The 16,590-nt window shown below is 41.4% G+C and overlaps 1 protein-coding gene across 5 annotated transcripts in view; it reads left to right on the forward strand.

Annotated features, from left to right (window-relative positions):
- SPATS2L (spermatogenesis associated serine rich 2 like) overlaps positions 1–16,590 on the forward strand; it is a 64,936-nt gene that overhangs the window by 25,089 nt on the left and 23,257 nt on the right. For 4 of the 5 annotated variants that reach the window (XM_060781888.2, XM_067470593.1, XM_060781871.2 and 1 more), the window contains exons 2-4: positions 7,060–7,121; positions 12,124–12,232; positions 14,369–14,418. In XM_060781888.2, coding sequence (XP_060637871.2) covers positions 7,083–7,121; positions 12,124–12,232; positions 14,369–14,418 — 198 coding nt within the window. In that variant the 5' untranslated portion in view covers positions 7,060–7,082. Of the gene's footprint in view, positions 1–7,057; positions 7,122–9,115; positions 9,244–12,123; positions 12,233–14,368; positions 14,419–16,590 lie in introns of those variants that run through there. The other variant, XM_067470592.1, reaches the window with a different exon arrangement.

Genomic DNA, 16,590 nt, shown 5'->3' on the forward strand with positions numbered 1-16,590 from the left:
TTTGTTCCCTGCATTTTTCTTGGAGCTGTCGTGCAGTGAAGATCATGTCCACGGTTCCTCTGGAGGGGCAGAAGCTGTTCTGGGATTCTGGGAAGGTGTCTTCTGAGAGGGGCAGAAGGCGGTTTGCAAGGATTCTTGTGAGGATTTTCCCAGCGGAGGTTAGAAGGGAGATACCTTGATAGTTCCCACAGTCTGTTCTTTCCCCTTTTTTGAAGGTACTGCTCCAGCAGGAAGGTAACTGCGCTCCATAAAGTCATGCCGGCCACTTGACCTCAGAAGCGTCTACGGAGAATGCCGGCTCTTCAGCTTCGAAATTGAGATGAGCACTACCCCCCAAAGTTGGACATGACTAGACTTAATTTCAAGGGGAAACCTTTACTTAAAGAATTCCAAAGCCACAAGAAAAGGAGATAAACTAATATCTTGCATACTTGAAAATGCATTCCTTTAAGATGTGTGATTTCTCATCATCACCTTTCCTCTTCAAGCCTCTAAATTCCACACATCATTCAGTGTGCCAAGTTTTGATTTACTTTGCTGTCCTGTCTCCCTTGTTACTGGTACAGAACTTTTCACTTCTTGAATGTCTCATTGTGCTTATTCTTTGAGGAAATAGTCGCAACACTTCTAATATGGGCAAAAAACTGCATAAGGTGGGAAGGGATTTTTTTAAAAAAAAACGTTTTGCCAACATATGACATTTACATGACAATCTGCTTTGGTTCTTAAGGCGAGAGTGTGTTCTTTAATGAGAGCATCACATTTGAAATTTTAGTCAAATACCCTCTTGTCTCAGCTATGTAAGGAATAAATAGAATAGCATTTCCCTAATTCGGGAAACATGGGCTTGGAAACCAGCACTGAAAGATGAAACTTCTCTTTGAATAAGAGGTGCCTTATTGCTTTCCCTTTCTCTTATACAATCATGCTGGGCATGCAGTGACATTTCAGAATGGAAAATGTGAATGAGATGCCACAAAAGAAAGAGGCGAAGCCTTGAAGCTGACTTTCAGGCATGAAAAGCTCTTCCTAGTTGGCTTTTTATACACACACTGTGTTCACTGTATTTTGTATTCAAGACTTGAATTAACTGGAGCAGTTGGGTATTACCATCCTTTCCAACTCATTCTCGAAAGAAGAGCATCTTTAGTGAAAGTCTTTTCAAAGCATCTCCCATATCGAATCTCTCCTGTTGTCAGTTTGAAAGGGCATCTCTCTCACAAACACACTTACGTCTCCTTCAGCTGGAATTTCTATAACAATTTATGTCTGGTAAAAGCAATGGCAATCTTGGCTACTTTTAATTTCTCGTACTAGAGGATGAGTATCCTATCCTATATTTGAAATGCTTGGGGGCCTTTCCAGACAGGCCCTATATCCCAGGATATGCTCCCAGGTTTTCTGTTTAACCCTGATTATCTGGCAGTGTGGACTCATATAATCCAATTTAAAGCAGAAAACCTGGGATGAGATCCTGGGATATAGGGCCTGTCTGGAAGAGCCCTGGGGATTTTGGATTGGGGGGAAGGAGTTGAAATAACCATATTTGTGTGTGTGTGTGTGTGTGTGTGTGTGTGTACACACACACGTGCATACACGTAATGAAATGTCTTGAAGGTGTGAACAAAACACCAAATTCATTGATGTTTCATAGGTAAAGGTAAAGGTTTTCCCCTGACATTAAGTCCAGTTAAGTCCGACTCTGGGGTGTGGTGCTCATCTCCATTTCTAAGCCGAAGAGCGAGTGTTATGCGTAGACACCTCTAAGGTCATGTGGCCTGCATGACTGCATGGAACGCCGTTACCTTCCTGCCGGAGTGGTACCTATTGATCTACTCACATTTGCATGTTTTTGAACTGCTAGGTTGGCAAAAGCTGGGGCTGACAGCGGAAGCTTACGGCGCTCCTCAGATTTGAACCTGTGACCTTTCGGTCAACAAGTTTAGCAGCTCAGTGGTTTAACCCACTGCGCCACCGGGGGTTCCTGATGCTTTATATAAACCTTATATACTTAGTTTAAGACACAGCTGCCATTTTATTACACTTTGAGGGTATGTTTTGTGGGCATCTCACTGGCCTCATGTCTCATTGAAGCATGTCTTATATTTTGAATGAGACATGAGACTTGAGAGAGACTGAGGTTACACAAAATGGCAGGAATCAAATCATAGTGCTCAACATCAATCCACACCTCTGACTGCTTCCCAGATCCTTGCATCTTTCTCCATCTGTATGTCTCTGTACACTCCAGCTTCTCTCTTCTCACCAGCTGCCCACATCTGCCTTGTGAACAAACAAGGATGAACAATGCACCCACTGCCTCAAAGACAGAAGTAGGCTGGCGGCAAAAGGTTTCGGATATTGGAGTATTTCAAAATTCCAGATAGGGGATGCTCAACCTGTACTGCTATACATTGGTGAAAGGAAATAAAATCTATATAAATAAAAATATAATGTTCATTTGTGGGATTAACATAACACAAAAATCACTGGATGAATTGACACCAAATTTGGACACAATACACGTATCAGGCCAATAAGTGACCATCGCTCATAAAAATGCTGAAAAACACAGCGAAAGAGACTTAAAAAGCCAAAAAATAAAAAATACATTACAACACATGCACAAAACCACATATATACACATATACACAAATATATACACACACATATGTATACACACAAAACATATATACACAGACTGGGCCACAGCAACACGTAGCAGGGGACGGCTAATCATCAATATAGAATGATACAGTATGATGCTAAAACCACAAGGGATAAATTCCTGAAGGTGCCAAAATAGCAGGAAACCACGGATAGTAATGAAGCATATTGAAACAATCCTATCCCCTCTAGTCATTTGCTAGGCCTTCTAATATGACTCTGGGAATTTCTGGCAGAATATTACCATAGAATCACCTGGAGGACCTAGGAAATCCCTAGAGAAGATATAGGGCCTTCTCGGCGGTGGCCACTCGGCTGTGGAACGCCCTTCCCATGGACATTAGATCGGCTCCATCATTAATGGTATTCTGGAAAAAGTTGAAAACCTGGTTATTTGAACAGGCGTTTGAATAGACAGTGCAATGAGTGTAATGAACAGCAGTATACAAATAAAGTGTGTATATATATATATATATATATATATAGTCAGATGGAAGTAGCTGAAATCACAGGTACCAGGTGCAAGAGTTGTACTATGTAGGATTATTTTGTGAAAAATATATGTTACATTTCTTCAAAAATTAACGTTCAACTCTGACAGATCCAGTGCATTTTGTTGACTTACGGTCACAGTCATATCTTAAATTCTTGTGGGTTGTTTTTACATTTGTCTGAATATTTTGAAGTGAAAGACGCAACAAATAGTACTCAAATGAAATCTGCAATATTCAGTCCCGTCCCCCGAGATTGAGAGATATTGCTGTTGTCATGTCCCCTGATCTACAGTTTTAACAACACTTTCCTCCGCTCCCTTCCCTTGACCAGCTGTTTGGGGACAGGTCAGATTCTTCATTTACTGTTATCTTCCTAACAACAGAAACTATCCAAATGTCATCACTGTTTTCTAGTAAATTGGCCAGAATTATGAGGGATTAAGATTTGTGGGAGGTTGTAATAGTGAACTTTGTGCCATATGTAAGCCACCCTGAATCTCTTTGGCGAGATGGAGGCAGGGTACAAGAATAAAGGTATTATAAGTTTTTATAATTTGTAGTAATTGTACAGTTCTCCCAAGCAAAATAACAACACCCCATCAGTATTTAGAAATATTTTGTTTTTTTACTAGTGTTAATAGCTGAACAGAGAGAAAAGCGGTAGCTGAACCTTTTCAGAGCATTAAAAATAATTGTGCTATGTTAATAATATAATATAATGTAATGTAATATAATATATATGCATATCTATATATATAAATCTGTTAGGTTGGTTATACCGGACAGGTAAACTCTAACCCCCCCCAACGAAACTGCACCAAAATTGCCATGGCCCTAGGACAACCCACTCGGTACAAACTAATCCACTCACAATTACAAACAACACAACAACACACTCACAAAGTGGCAAAACAACTGAGCATGCGCACTGCCGCAAAGACCCCAGCGCGCGCGCACACATGGCCGAACGGCCGAACGGCACTTCCCTCCCTCCCTCGCCCAGCACGAACACGTCGCCGCCACAAACACACACACACGCATCGCAACTTCCTCCCACCCCTTCCGGCCCTGAAACACTCCTTCCCTCCTCCAACGCAGCTCTGGTAAAACACGCCCCCTCCCTTCCCCGCAACACAACCAAACGCCGGTAACAACCCCTCCCCCCGCTAACTCACCACACCTCCCTTCCCCGCAACACAAAAACACACACGCCGCTAACGCACACCTCCTCCCTTCCCCGCAACACAACCAAACGCCGGTAACAAACCCCCCTGCCTTCTACACAAACACACACGCCGCTAACTCACCACCCCTCCCTTCCCTGCAACACACAAACACACACGCCCCTAACACACACCCCCTCCCTTCCCCGCAACACAACCAAACGGCGGTAACAAGCCCCCCTGCCTTCCCTGCAACACACAAACACACACGCCGCTAACACACACACCATCCCTTCCCCGCAACACAACCAAACGCCGGTAACAAACCCCCCTCCCTTCCACACAATCACACATGCAGCTAACTCACCACCCCTGCCTTCCCTGCAACACACAAACACACACGCCGCTAACGCACACCCCCTCCCTTCTCCGCAACACAACCAAACGCCGGTAACAAACCCCCCTGCCTTCCACACAATCACACATGCTGCTAACTCACCACCCCTGCCTTCCCTGCAACACACAAACACACACGCCGCTAACGCACACCCCCTCCCTTCTCCGCAACACAACCAAACGCCGGTAACAAACCCCCCTGCCTTCCACACAAACACACACGCCGCTAACTCACCACCCCTCCCTTCTCCTTCTTACCTCCTCCTTCTTCTTCCCCAATCTCACCTCCTCCCCCTCCTTCTTCCTCCCCTCCCCTCTAGGCGAGGGAGGTTCTGTGTAGGGCCTAGCCTTGCATGAAGCCTCTCTTGCCTAGATCGCGATCCGGCCAGAGGGAGGGACGACGGAAGAACAGCAAAAGAGGCGAGTGCTGGGAAGGGAAGGGAAGGGAAGGGAAGGGAAAGGCGGGGGGGGGGGGAAAGGAAGGGGAGGCTCCACAACACAACATCTCACAACAGAAGGAGTGACCATCACTCAAACAATTATGATTTTGTCATTTGCGAGATGTAGTTCCTGGGATTTACAGTTCACCTACAATCAAAGAGCATTCTGGACTCCACCAATGATGGAAATGAACCAAACTTGGCACACAGAACTCCCATGACCAACAGAAAGCACTGGAAAAGATTGGAGGGCATTGACCTTGAGTTTGGGAGTTGTAGTTCACCTACATCCAGACAGCACTGTGGACTCAAACAATGATGGATCCGGACCAAACTTAGCATAAGCATTCAATACGCCCAAATATGAACACAGATGAAGTTTGGGGAAAATAGACCTTGACATTTGGGAGTTGTAGTCACTGGAATTCACAGTTCACCAACACTCAAAGAGCATCGTGAACCCCACCAATTACAGAATTAGGGCAAACATGCCACACTGAACCCCTATGGCCAAGCATAAAGAAGGGGGAGGAAGGAGGGATGCCAGAGACAGAAAGAGAGAGGGAAAGAGGGGAAAGGAAGGAGTGTGAGAGAGAGAGAAAGAGGGAAAGAGAGAGAGAAAGAGGGGAAAGGAAGGAGTGTGAGAGAGAGAGAAAGAGGGAAAGAGAGAGAGAAAGAGGGGAAAGGAAGGAGTGTGAGAGAGAGAAAGAGGGAAAGAGAGAGAGAAAGAGGGGAAAGGAAGGAGTGTGAGAGAGAGAAAGAGGGAAAGAGAGAGAAAGAGGGGAAAGGAAGGAGTGTGAGAGAGAAAGAGGGAAAGAGAGAGAGAAAGAGGGGAAAGGAAGGAGTGAGAGAGAGAGAAAGAGGGAAAGAGAGAGAAAGAGGGGAAAGGAAGGAGTGAGAGAGAGAGAAAGAGGGAGAGAGAGAGAGAAAGAGGAGAAAGGAAGGAGTGTGAGAGAGAAAAAGGGGGAAAGAGAGAAAGAGGGGAAAGGAAGGAGTGTGTGAGAGAGAGAGAGGGAAAGAGAGCGAGGGAAGGAAGGAAGAGAGGCCAGGCAGAGAATTCAAAACTCTTACTAAAGGCCACAGCAACGCGTGGCAGGGCACAGCTAGTAATATTTATAATATTATAGTGTAATGCAATATACTACTACTACTAATAATAATAATAATAATACGATATTCTAATTATATATTTATATTACATGTAATACTACTAAGAATATTACAATATAATGGTATAATACAATACAGTAATAATTAATACTGATATTGTACTATGCTAATAATATAATATATTGTATGTATATATATCTTGTAAGCCTTGAAACCAGTGGCCTCATGTAAGCCATACTGAGTCCCCTTGGGGGAGATGGAGCGGGGTATAAATAAAGATTATTATTATTATTATTATTATTATTATTATTATGCCGCTTTGAGTCCCCTTTGGGATGAGAAGGGCAGCATATAAATGTTGTAAATAATAAATAAATAAATAAATGTCCTAACTTTTGAAGAGTTGTCTTCTGGAAAAGGCATAAAAATCTGAAGAACTGGTATCCAGACTAGAAGAAACATCTCGGATCCAAACATTATATCACCACTTCTGCATATCCATTTAGAAGGAAATCTCAATAAGTGAAATTGTAGATTTCATTTGCACCTAAAACTTTGGCTACTTTTGATGACATTTGAGAATTGAGTTATCAAATAGGTGGCTTTATTTTAGAAATGAACATATTTCAGTTGTGTAGCAAAAAAATCATTTCCTTCATGGTACAATGCAATCATGAACTGCCCACATCTCTTGCACTCCCATCAAGTAATGAATGAGATCATAAAGGAAGAGGGTTCGAATTAACTTTTCTCCTTTTCTTTCTGTTTTTTTTTTCATGCAACATGCAGCTCTTTCTCACTTCAGACTGGAGATGGCAGAAATCAGCTCTCAAGTAAATATCAAGGAAAAGGTATGATCTCTGATTATCATGCTATATTGCAGATGCAGCACATTCATCCAGATTGTTCAGATCTTTAATATTATTGCCATCCTGCAAAAGATGAAATATTGAGTCTTGCTTCATCATAAGCAATTCATTTAAATTAATTTTTCACCGCATTAATTAAACTCAGTATTTAATATATAACTTGATCTGGGGCCCCTTCCACACAGCTGAATAAAATCCCACATTATCTGCTTTGAACTGGCATTATTATTATTATTATTATTATTATTATTAGGAAAAATTGAGAGCCAAATTGACAAAGAAAAAATGTGGCTGCGGCTCACAAATGGAACTCTGAAAAAGGAGATGTAGGGCCTGATTCTGGCAGCCCAAGAACAAGCCATTTGAACCAATGCCATCAAAGCCAGAATTGAAAAGTCAACGACAGATCCCAATTGTAGACTCTGCAAGGAAGCAGATGAAACAATAGATCACATCCTCAGGTGCTACAAGAAGATCGCACAGACAGACTACAAGCAGAGGCATAACACTGTTGCTCAGATTATTCATTGGAACTGCGACAAAGAACTGGTGGGATCACAAGCCAGAAAAAGTTACAGAGAATGAACATGCCAAACTCCTCTGGGACTTCCGAATTCAGACAGACAGAGTTCTGGAGCACAACACTCCTGACCTCACAATCATGTTAAAAAACAAAGTATGGATTGTCGATGTTGCAATACCAGGTGACAGCAGGATTGAAGAGAAACAACTGGAAAAGCTGACATGATATGAGGATTTAAAGATCGAACTGGAAAGACTCTGGCACAAACCAGTAAAGGTGGTCGGCACACTGGGTGCAGTGCCTAAAGACCTTGGCCTGCACTTAAACACAATCGGTGCTGACAAGATTACCATCTGCCAGCTGCAAAAGGCCACCTTACTGGGATCTGCACACATTATTCACCGAAACATCACATAGTCCTACACACTTGGGAAGTGCCCGATGTGTGATCCAGTACAACAGCCAGCAGAGTGATCTTGTTTCAAATAATAATAATAATAATAATAATAATAATAAATAGCACTTTGGGATATGGAATTGGATATGGAATTGACTGGAATTGGTGATACGGTTGTTAATACTGTTTCTACTGTTTTAATGACTGTTTTACTTATTGTTTCAATTGTTATTGTATTGCTCTGTTATATGTAGTGGCATCGAATTGCTGCCAATGTAAGCCATCCTGAGTCCCCCTTCAGGGGTTGAGGAGGAACAAGATAGAAGTACCGGAAATAAATAAATAAATAACAACAAGTTTATTTTTATACACCATCTCCATCTTCCTGAAGGGACTCGGGGCAGCTTACAAAGGGAGAAACCCAGAGAGCACAAGAGTTAAAACATAATGCAATAAAATTAAAACCAAACCAAACCAAATATATGACAGTGTTGATTCAGAGAACCCAGTTCAAAGCAGATATTGTGGGATTTTCTGCCTTAGTATTCTGGGTTATATGACTGTGTGGAAGGGCCCTGTATTTCGCTTTTCAGGCCAAAACCTATAATAACCTATAGTAAAAATCTGTGGTGCCTGATGCTTCAAATGAAAAATCTAAGACACATAGTTGCATCCACATCCAAGTATATTTTTTTCTGAATCAGTGTCCATGAACTTTGTGGCTGAATTCTGGATGATTTGTCTTTAGCACTCAGCCATTCTCATCCTAGACCTTCTGCGGTCTGTGTCTTTCATGTGTCTTTGTAATAACCGAATTAATATGAGCAGTTGTGAATGGTGTCCTAGATGTGTAAAGCAGAATTAAGAGTTAGGAGGAGATGGAATGACCTTGGAATGTAGTTACTCTCAAGTAAATGTGTTTCTACATAAATTACATCTGAAACAATCTATTTGAATGATTTTGAGTTTTCAGTCTGTGCTCTATTAGGGCTTTCATTCAGAGGCAGTAAGTGGCTTCCAAATTAAACACATATTTACTGACTTTCATTTCTACAGAAGAATGCATTGAAATTCTGAACAGCCTGGAATATAACTCATATAAAACATATTCTCATTCACACTGACAACTGCAATGACTGGTTGCAATGGGGGAAGCACCTTTTCTTCATTTCAGAATTATTAAGGTGTGTTTAGGTGTTTTTATAGCTGCAGTTAATTTGAAATACATGTTCACATTCTGAAAACATTTTTGCCATGATTAAAAACATTAAAAAGAAAAGAATTTTCAGGAGAAATGGTGTGTAAGAGTCCTTCCACACAGACATATAACCCAGAATATCAAGGCAGATAATCAACAATATCTGCTTTGAACTGTGATAGCTGAGTCCACACAGCCATATAATCCAGTTCGATGTGGATTTTATACAGCTGTGTGGAAGGGGACTTAGACTGTTACAAAAAACCAAGAATGATTCATCAGCTGCTATGTTATTATACGCATACCTGGGTCTTCTTTCTTGTACTTTATGGATCATAGAATCAAAGAGTTGGAAGAGACCTCATGGGCCATCCAGTCCAACCCCCTGCCAAGAAGCAGGAAAATTGCATTCAAAGCATCCCCGACAGATGGCCATCCAACCTCTGTTTAAAAGCTTCCAAAGAAGGAGCCTCCACCACACTCCAGGGCAGAGAGTTCCACTGCTGAACAGCTCTCACAGTCAGGAAGTTCTTCCTAACGCTCAGATGGAATCTCCTTTCTTGTAGTTTGAAGCCATTGTTCCGCGTCCTAGTCTCCAAGGAAGCAGAAAACAAGCTTGCTTCCTCCTCCCTAGGACTTCCCTCACATATTTATACATGGCTATCATGTCTCCTCTCAGCCTTCTCTTCTTCAGGCTAAACATGCCCAGCTCTTTAAGCCACTCCTCATAGGGCTTGTTCTCTAGACCCCTGATCATTTTAGTTGCCCTCCTCTGAGTAGCCCTTCAGATGCTGTTGGGGTGCAGTTCAATTTTGCCCTTGTTAACGATGAAGGATGATAGTTATTGCAATTCTTTACCCCTATTTTATACCAACTGTGCCACCTCTCCATTCTTTTCCTTTCTACCTTGGCTTTGCATGGTGCTAATTGTCTCACTTAGGCAGGGAACATTGAAACAGCTAAGTTGGCAATCAGTTACCAGAGAGCATGGCCTGAAGAAATTGTCTCTGCCAGTTAGATCAGGTCTTCCAAGTGGATACCAGTTAATCCTGACATACTGCACCATACGCAGCATGCCAGGAGAGTCATAATTGCCAGTAGAGCTGGGCAGATGCAAACAAGTAGGGAAACACAACTTGGGGTGGGTCTTATTTGATTGAAAATGTACAGCATTGAAATGCTGCTCCACCAAAATTGAAATGTCAATAGCACCTTCAGGCTGACATGGTTCCTTAATATATTAACATTAGTGATTGTGTATCATGGTCTGGAAATAGATTAAAATTTAACAAGCAACATTCAGGATGCAAGTAAATGGAAATGTCAAGACCAGTTTTAGGGAGGAAATAAAGGATAGCTGTTGCCAAGGAAAATGAGCACTGTCACTCATTAACACCAAGGAATACATCAGAAGAATTAAGGCAAAAGTGCATGTTCCCCGTTAACATTGTTGGAGAAGATTTATGATCTACTTCAGCCACTATAATCACAGAAGAGTGATTATTTGAGTTGTATTCTAACTTCATCTGTAAAAATACAGTTGTCCCATTTCTGCTTTATGGAACTGGGCTATATGGGTTCCTTACTTGCATATTTTGGATATGATTGCTTTTGCCTACCTCCATGACATCCAGCAGAAAACCTCAGAAAAAAAGCTTTTCTCTGTTTTCCTCTTGAAGATTTGCCACTAGCCACTCATCAGAAAAATGTTTCACGTCGTAAAATATTTTTTGAGAATGAAAACATAATAATAATAATAATAATAATAATAATACACTTTATTTATATTCCTCACTATCTTTTTGAGGGGACTCAGAGCAGATTACAGTATACACAGATAGGCAAACATTCAGTGCCTTAATACAGTGAAATAACAACAACACACAAATACACAGAACAAAGGTAAAGGCTTCCCCTTTCATCTCCGGTTTCTGGAGCAATGCTCAACTCCAGTCATGGGGAGGTGCTCTATCTCCATCTCCAAGCCAAGGGATTTGTTGTCCGTAGACACCGCCTGGTCGTGTTGCTGGCATGGCTGCATGGGCACCTGTATTACCTTCCCACCAAAGCGGTACCTATTGATCTGCTCACATTTGCATGTTTGCGAACTGCTAGGTTGGCTGAAGCTAGAGCTAACAGTGGGAGCTCATCCCAACCCATGGCTTCAAACTGCCAACCTTTAGGTTAGCAGATTCAACAGTTTAATCCATTGCACCACTGCAGGCATGTTCATATCTTTATATGTTTATAACACAACATGTTTATATGTTTACTCCTGCAAAAGATATTTCAAAAGAATATTTAGCAGGAAGATTTTCAAGTAAGACTGTGAACAGTATCAGATTATTACAATTCTTGGTGTTAGTTTTATTTTCTATGTAATTTTTATGGGAATGAGTCCTTTATGACTACTTCACCCTATCGTGAATACTATTACTAATATTGATGGTTTTGTTTGTGTTTTGTTGTGTTTTGTTTTTGCCTACTCCCAAGAAAAGGGGAAAACTATAAAGATTCCTTACAGTTTCATTTCATTCATGGAAATAGCAAAAAATAAAAAATAAAAACATATGTTTGTAATTACTGCGTGAATGAATTCAACTTTGAATACAATAAAAATGATAATGTTATATTCAACCATTATAAATAATATTTTTTTTATGTTCCTAAAGTAATAAAGCAACTATCAGTTTGTAAAAATGCTAACGTTGCATTTTTATATTTACCAAAATTTCACTTCCCTCACCCCCATTACATGGTCAGACTGTTTCAAATTTGAAATCCATTGTGTGTGTATATTTATTATTTATTTGCCAGTTTTTAGTAAGCCTTTCTCTACATTATGTTTATCTCTTTTCCGTTATAGATCAATGCAGTCCGGTCAATTGTTCCCAACAAAAGCAATAATGAGATCGTGCTGGTGCTCCAGCAATTTGATAACAACGTACACAAGGCTGTGCAAGCTTTTGTGGATGGTCTGTAGTACCCTTTTAATACTTCATTGACACTTTGGAAAGTATATTGCTAAATGTGTCACTGTTAGTATAGCTACCATAAAGACTGTCAGTGCGTTCAGCTAAAATGTAACTACTCAGCATTTCCCAATAATATTATATATTGCCGTGCTGATTGGCCTCTTTCCTTTGCTTGCTGTTCTGCAATTTTGTATGCCTTGCGTTCAGTTTGAGCAATTTCGCACTTAACATGTGAAGGTCTTAACAGGAGCTCTACAGCTATTGGGAGCAGGGAAAGGGGAGTGTGACATTGACCCCTGTGCACAGAAGACTTGTCTGAACCAGTTCCTGTCCTGCTGTCCACACTGCCCCAAAGTCACAGATTTACTCAAATTTTCCTTAATGCAGAGTAAACTGAATTAGCTCCACTATAGTAACCAGAAACAACATGGAGACAGCTAATAACAAATTCAGAGAGAGTCTAGGGGCCCTTCCAGACAAGCCCTATATCCCAGGATCTGATCCCACGTTTTCTGTTTATCCCAGATTATCTGGCAGTGGGGACTCCTATAATCCAGTATACACCACCATATAATCCAGATTATCAATGCAAATAATTTTGATTATCTGCTTTGAACTGGATTATATGGTCTACACTATCATATAATCCAGTTCAAAGCAGATAATCTGGATTTTATATGGCAGCCTAAAACTGAGTTCTTAGATCTAGGCACCTGAATAGATTCTGTCCTTAAATGAGCTGCTAAACTGCTATTTGTCTGTAGCTGCCTAGAGCAGGGCTCCTCAAACTTTTTAAACAGAGGGTCAGGTCACAGTCCCTCAAACTGTTGGAGGGCCAGATTATAATTTGAAAAAAGTATGAATGAATTCCTATGCACACTGCACATACCTTATTTGTAGTGCAAAAAACCTCACAAAAACAATTCAATAACTAAAATGAAGAACAATTTTAACAAATATAAATTTATTAGTATTTCAATGGGAAGTGTGGACCTGCTTTTGCCTGATGAGATATGATTGTTGTTGTTGTTGTTGTTGTGTGCTTTCAAACCGTTTCAGACTTAGGTTGACCCTGAGCGAGGGCCGGGTAAATGACCTTGGAGGGCCGCATCCGGCCCTCGGGCCATAGTTTGAGGACCCCTGGCCTAGAGATAACTGGAAAGAGTACTAAATATTAGGCATGTGCGTGAAATTCGTTCCTACTGTTTCTACCATTTCTTTCACGTCTTCTGTTTATTCAGAAGCATGAAATGGGAAGCCCCCTCCCTCCACAAAAATCTGCTTGACATGAAATCCTGTCTACAGCCTGCTTTCATGTGCATCTGAACTTGCCTCCTTGCCTTGGAAAGAGAGTGCGTATGTTGCCGGGCCCAAAGCTCAGCTGGTGTGCCGGTCCGGGCCTGCCTATACGCCCTGCCATACACACACTCCTGGAGAGTGTGGTGGGGCATATATGGTGGGACATGCATGCAGGCCCGGAGCACCCTTGCAGCTGAGTGCCCCTTACTCTAGAGTAAGAGGTGCTCAGCTGCAGGCACCGGCAAGCATTCGGTGCTTTCTGGTTGTGCCTGCATGCCCCGCCACACATGCACTCTCTTTCCAAGGAGAGTGCATGTGTGGCAGAGCATGCAGGCAAGCCCCGAAAGTGTGTAACTGCCAGCTGCCTACAGCTCAGTGCCTCTTACTCTAGAGTAGAAACAGCAGATGCCAGATAAGAAGAACGCATACCAGGAAGGGGAGCCAGTGGGTGGAAAGCCCCCCTCCCCCCCCCCCCCAATAATGGTCAGATTTTCAGGCCCCAAAATGAAAGAACTGAAAAGAACACTCCCAATTTCGTGAGGTCTACAAAAAACAGATTGGGACCCCAACGAAAGCCGGGACACGCAATGGGACAAGGTTTTCCTCAAATACACATGTCTACTAGACATCACATTTCAAGTCAAAAACAAAATTGCAACATTCTGCAACTATTGGAAAAAACTGGCCAAAACAAACAAACAATAAAGATGATAAATGGGCACCAGCCTCCAAGGGATTGTTTTCAGGCCAATGTAATTCTTTTATCAGGTACAAACACCTGCTAAAATGCTTTTATCCTCTTTTCTCTCTTTCTTTTTTTTTCTCTTCCGCCTCCAGGGAGTGCACTTCAAGTGCTCAAAGAATGGAATATGACAGGTAAAAAGAAGGTAAGGGATTCTGAGCAAGAATTAGCTTGAGGCCATTTCTATCAGCATTTCCCAATGGCACAACAGCATATTTGTTGCTTTTATTTGTTTTATAGAAGGTTGCTATTTTCTAGGCCAGTTGTAATGAACAGACATTGGCGGATTACTTGAACAATAGAGCAGGGAAATGTATGACTGGCACTTGAGTTAAATTCCCCATCGGTTGTGTGAAAAATCGTATATTTTCAAAACATGGAGAAGTTTGTAGACACCCATAGACATATAATCAGAGCAAGCATGATAACATCCCTGAAGATACACACTGGATCCTACCTTTTCTCGAAACAATTGCATAGCTGATAATAGCTGATCAACCGAGGTATGAAGGTGTTTCTGATGCTCTTGGGTCCAGAATGAACCCTAAAACATATTTGTGTGTCCTTCCTCATTTCTCTAAAAGTACATATTCCCAGTCTGAATGTTTTAATGCAGACCAAAGTTGAGCTTCTTCTGAAGTGTCTATAGGAGTTCATTAATTGAAAATATATTTTGTGCATGAAAGAGAAGTATGTGAGCAATAGATTTAAAAGATTCTGTCTAGATTTAAAACACATATAGTGAAAGCTAGTGATCTGAGCGTGAGTCTAGGGCCCTTTCCCCACAGCTGAATAAAATTCCACATTTTCTGCTTTGAACTGGAATATATGGCAGTGTGGACTCAGATAACCCAGTTCAAAGCAGATATAGTGGTGTATATATACTGGGACTGTGGCGCAGCTGGCTGGAAGTCAGCTGTATTAAGATCACTACTGACCGAAAAGTCATGAGATCGAAGCTATCCCAGGTCGGAGTGAGCTCCCGACCAAAATTGTGTAGCTTGTTGTCGACCTTTGCAACCCAAAAGACAGTTGCATCTGTCAAGTAGGAAAATTAGGTACCACTTTGTGGGGAGGCTAAATTAACTGATTTACGAGGCCATAAAAACTCTCCAGGAAGTATGCAAGTATGCAAAAAATGAGGAAGCGACAGCTCCCCTGGTGGCCAGAAGCTGGAAAGTTAACAGCCTCTGAGTGTCTGTCTATATATGCTGTGTGTCTATGGCATTGAATGTTTGCCATGTATATCCACCCTGAGTCCCCTGAGGGGTGAGAAGGGCGGAATATAAATACTGTAAATAAATAAATAAATTTCTGCCTTGATATTCTGGAATATAGGGCTGTTGGAAGGGGCCTAGGACTTTTGGGGATTCGATTTAAAACCCCATGAAGTCATGGAGATCAATTGGATAATTTTGAGCAAGTCAGCATAGTTTGCAATCAACACAAACACAGATAAAACAACAACAATCATTAGTGTGTATATCTATAGTGTGTACTGAATAATCTTTCATGTTAGACAGTGCATTTTGTGCAAGAAGACTTGATAAATAGTTATCTAATGTTCCCCAATCATAGCAAATATACTATTCCAAAAGTATAATATCCAGGACTCATTTATTTTCCAACTGGGCAAACAATTCATATTTTTCAGCTATAGAAAGTTAGCAATTATACAAATTATCCTGACAGTGGTATCCCAGTTGTTCTTCTCTGCCAGATGTCTGGCAGAGAAAAACAAAAGCCATCTCCAAATAGTGTCCAGCTCATTACATGTGGGAGTGAGCTAATGAAAATATATATGAATAATTAATTCAATTTCAATCTGAAATAAAGAGAATATCAGCTGGCATTAGATTGATTTATTTATTTATCATGTCAGAAGCAAATTGAGAATACAGTTATAATATATAGAAAAACCACAATGTTAAAAACATTAAATGTCCTTTGACCAGAAGCTGGCCACTTTGGGTGCCTCTGGTGTTGCTGTAAGAAGGTCTTCCATGGTGCATGTGGCAGGGTTCAAACTGCATTGTAGTAAGTGGTCTATCGTTTGCTCTTCTCCACACTCACATGCTGTAGACTCCACTTTGAAGCCTCATTTCCTAAGGTTGGCTCTGCATCTCATGGTGCCAAAGCACAGTCTGTTCAGCGTCTTCCAAGTCGCCCAGTCTTCTGTATGCCCAGAAGGGAGTCTCTCATCTGGTCTCAGCTATGAATTGAGTTTCCAGATTTTTAGCCTGCCACTTTTGGACTCTTGTTTGCTGAGGTGTTCCTACGAGTATCTCTGTAGACCTTATAGAGCTGTTTCTTGATT

The sequence above is a fragment of the Anolis sagrei genome, chromosome 1 (assembly GCF_037176765.1).
Source record: "Anolis sagrei isolate rAnoSag1 chromosome 1, rAnoSag1.mat, whole genome shotgun sequence".
Lineage (NCBI taxonomy): Eukaryota > Metazoa > Chordata > Lepidosauria > Squamata > Dactyloidae > Anolis > Anolis sagrei.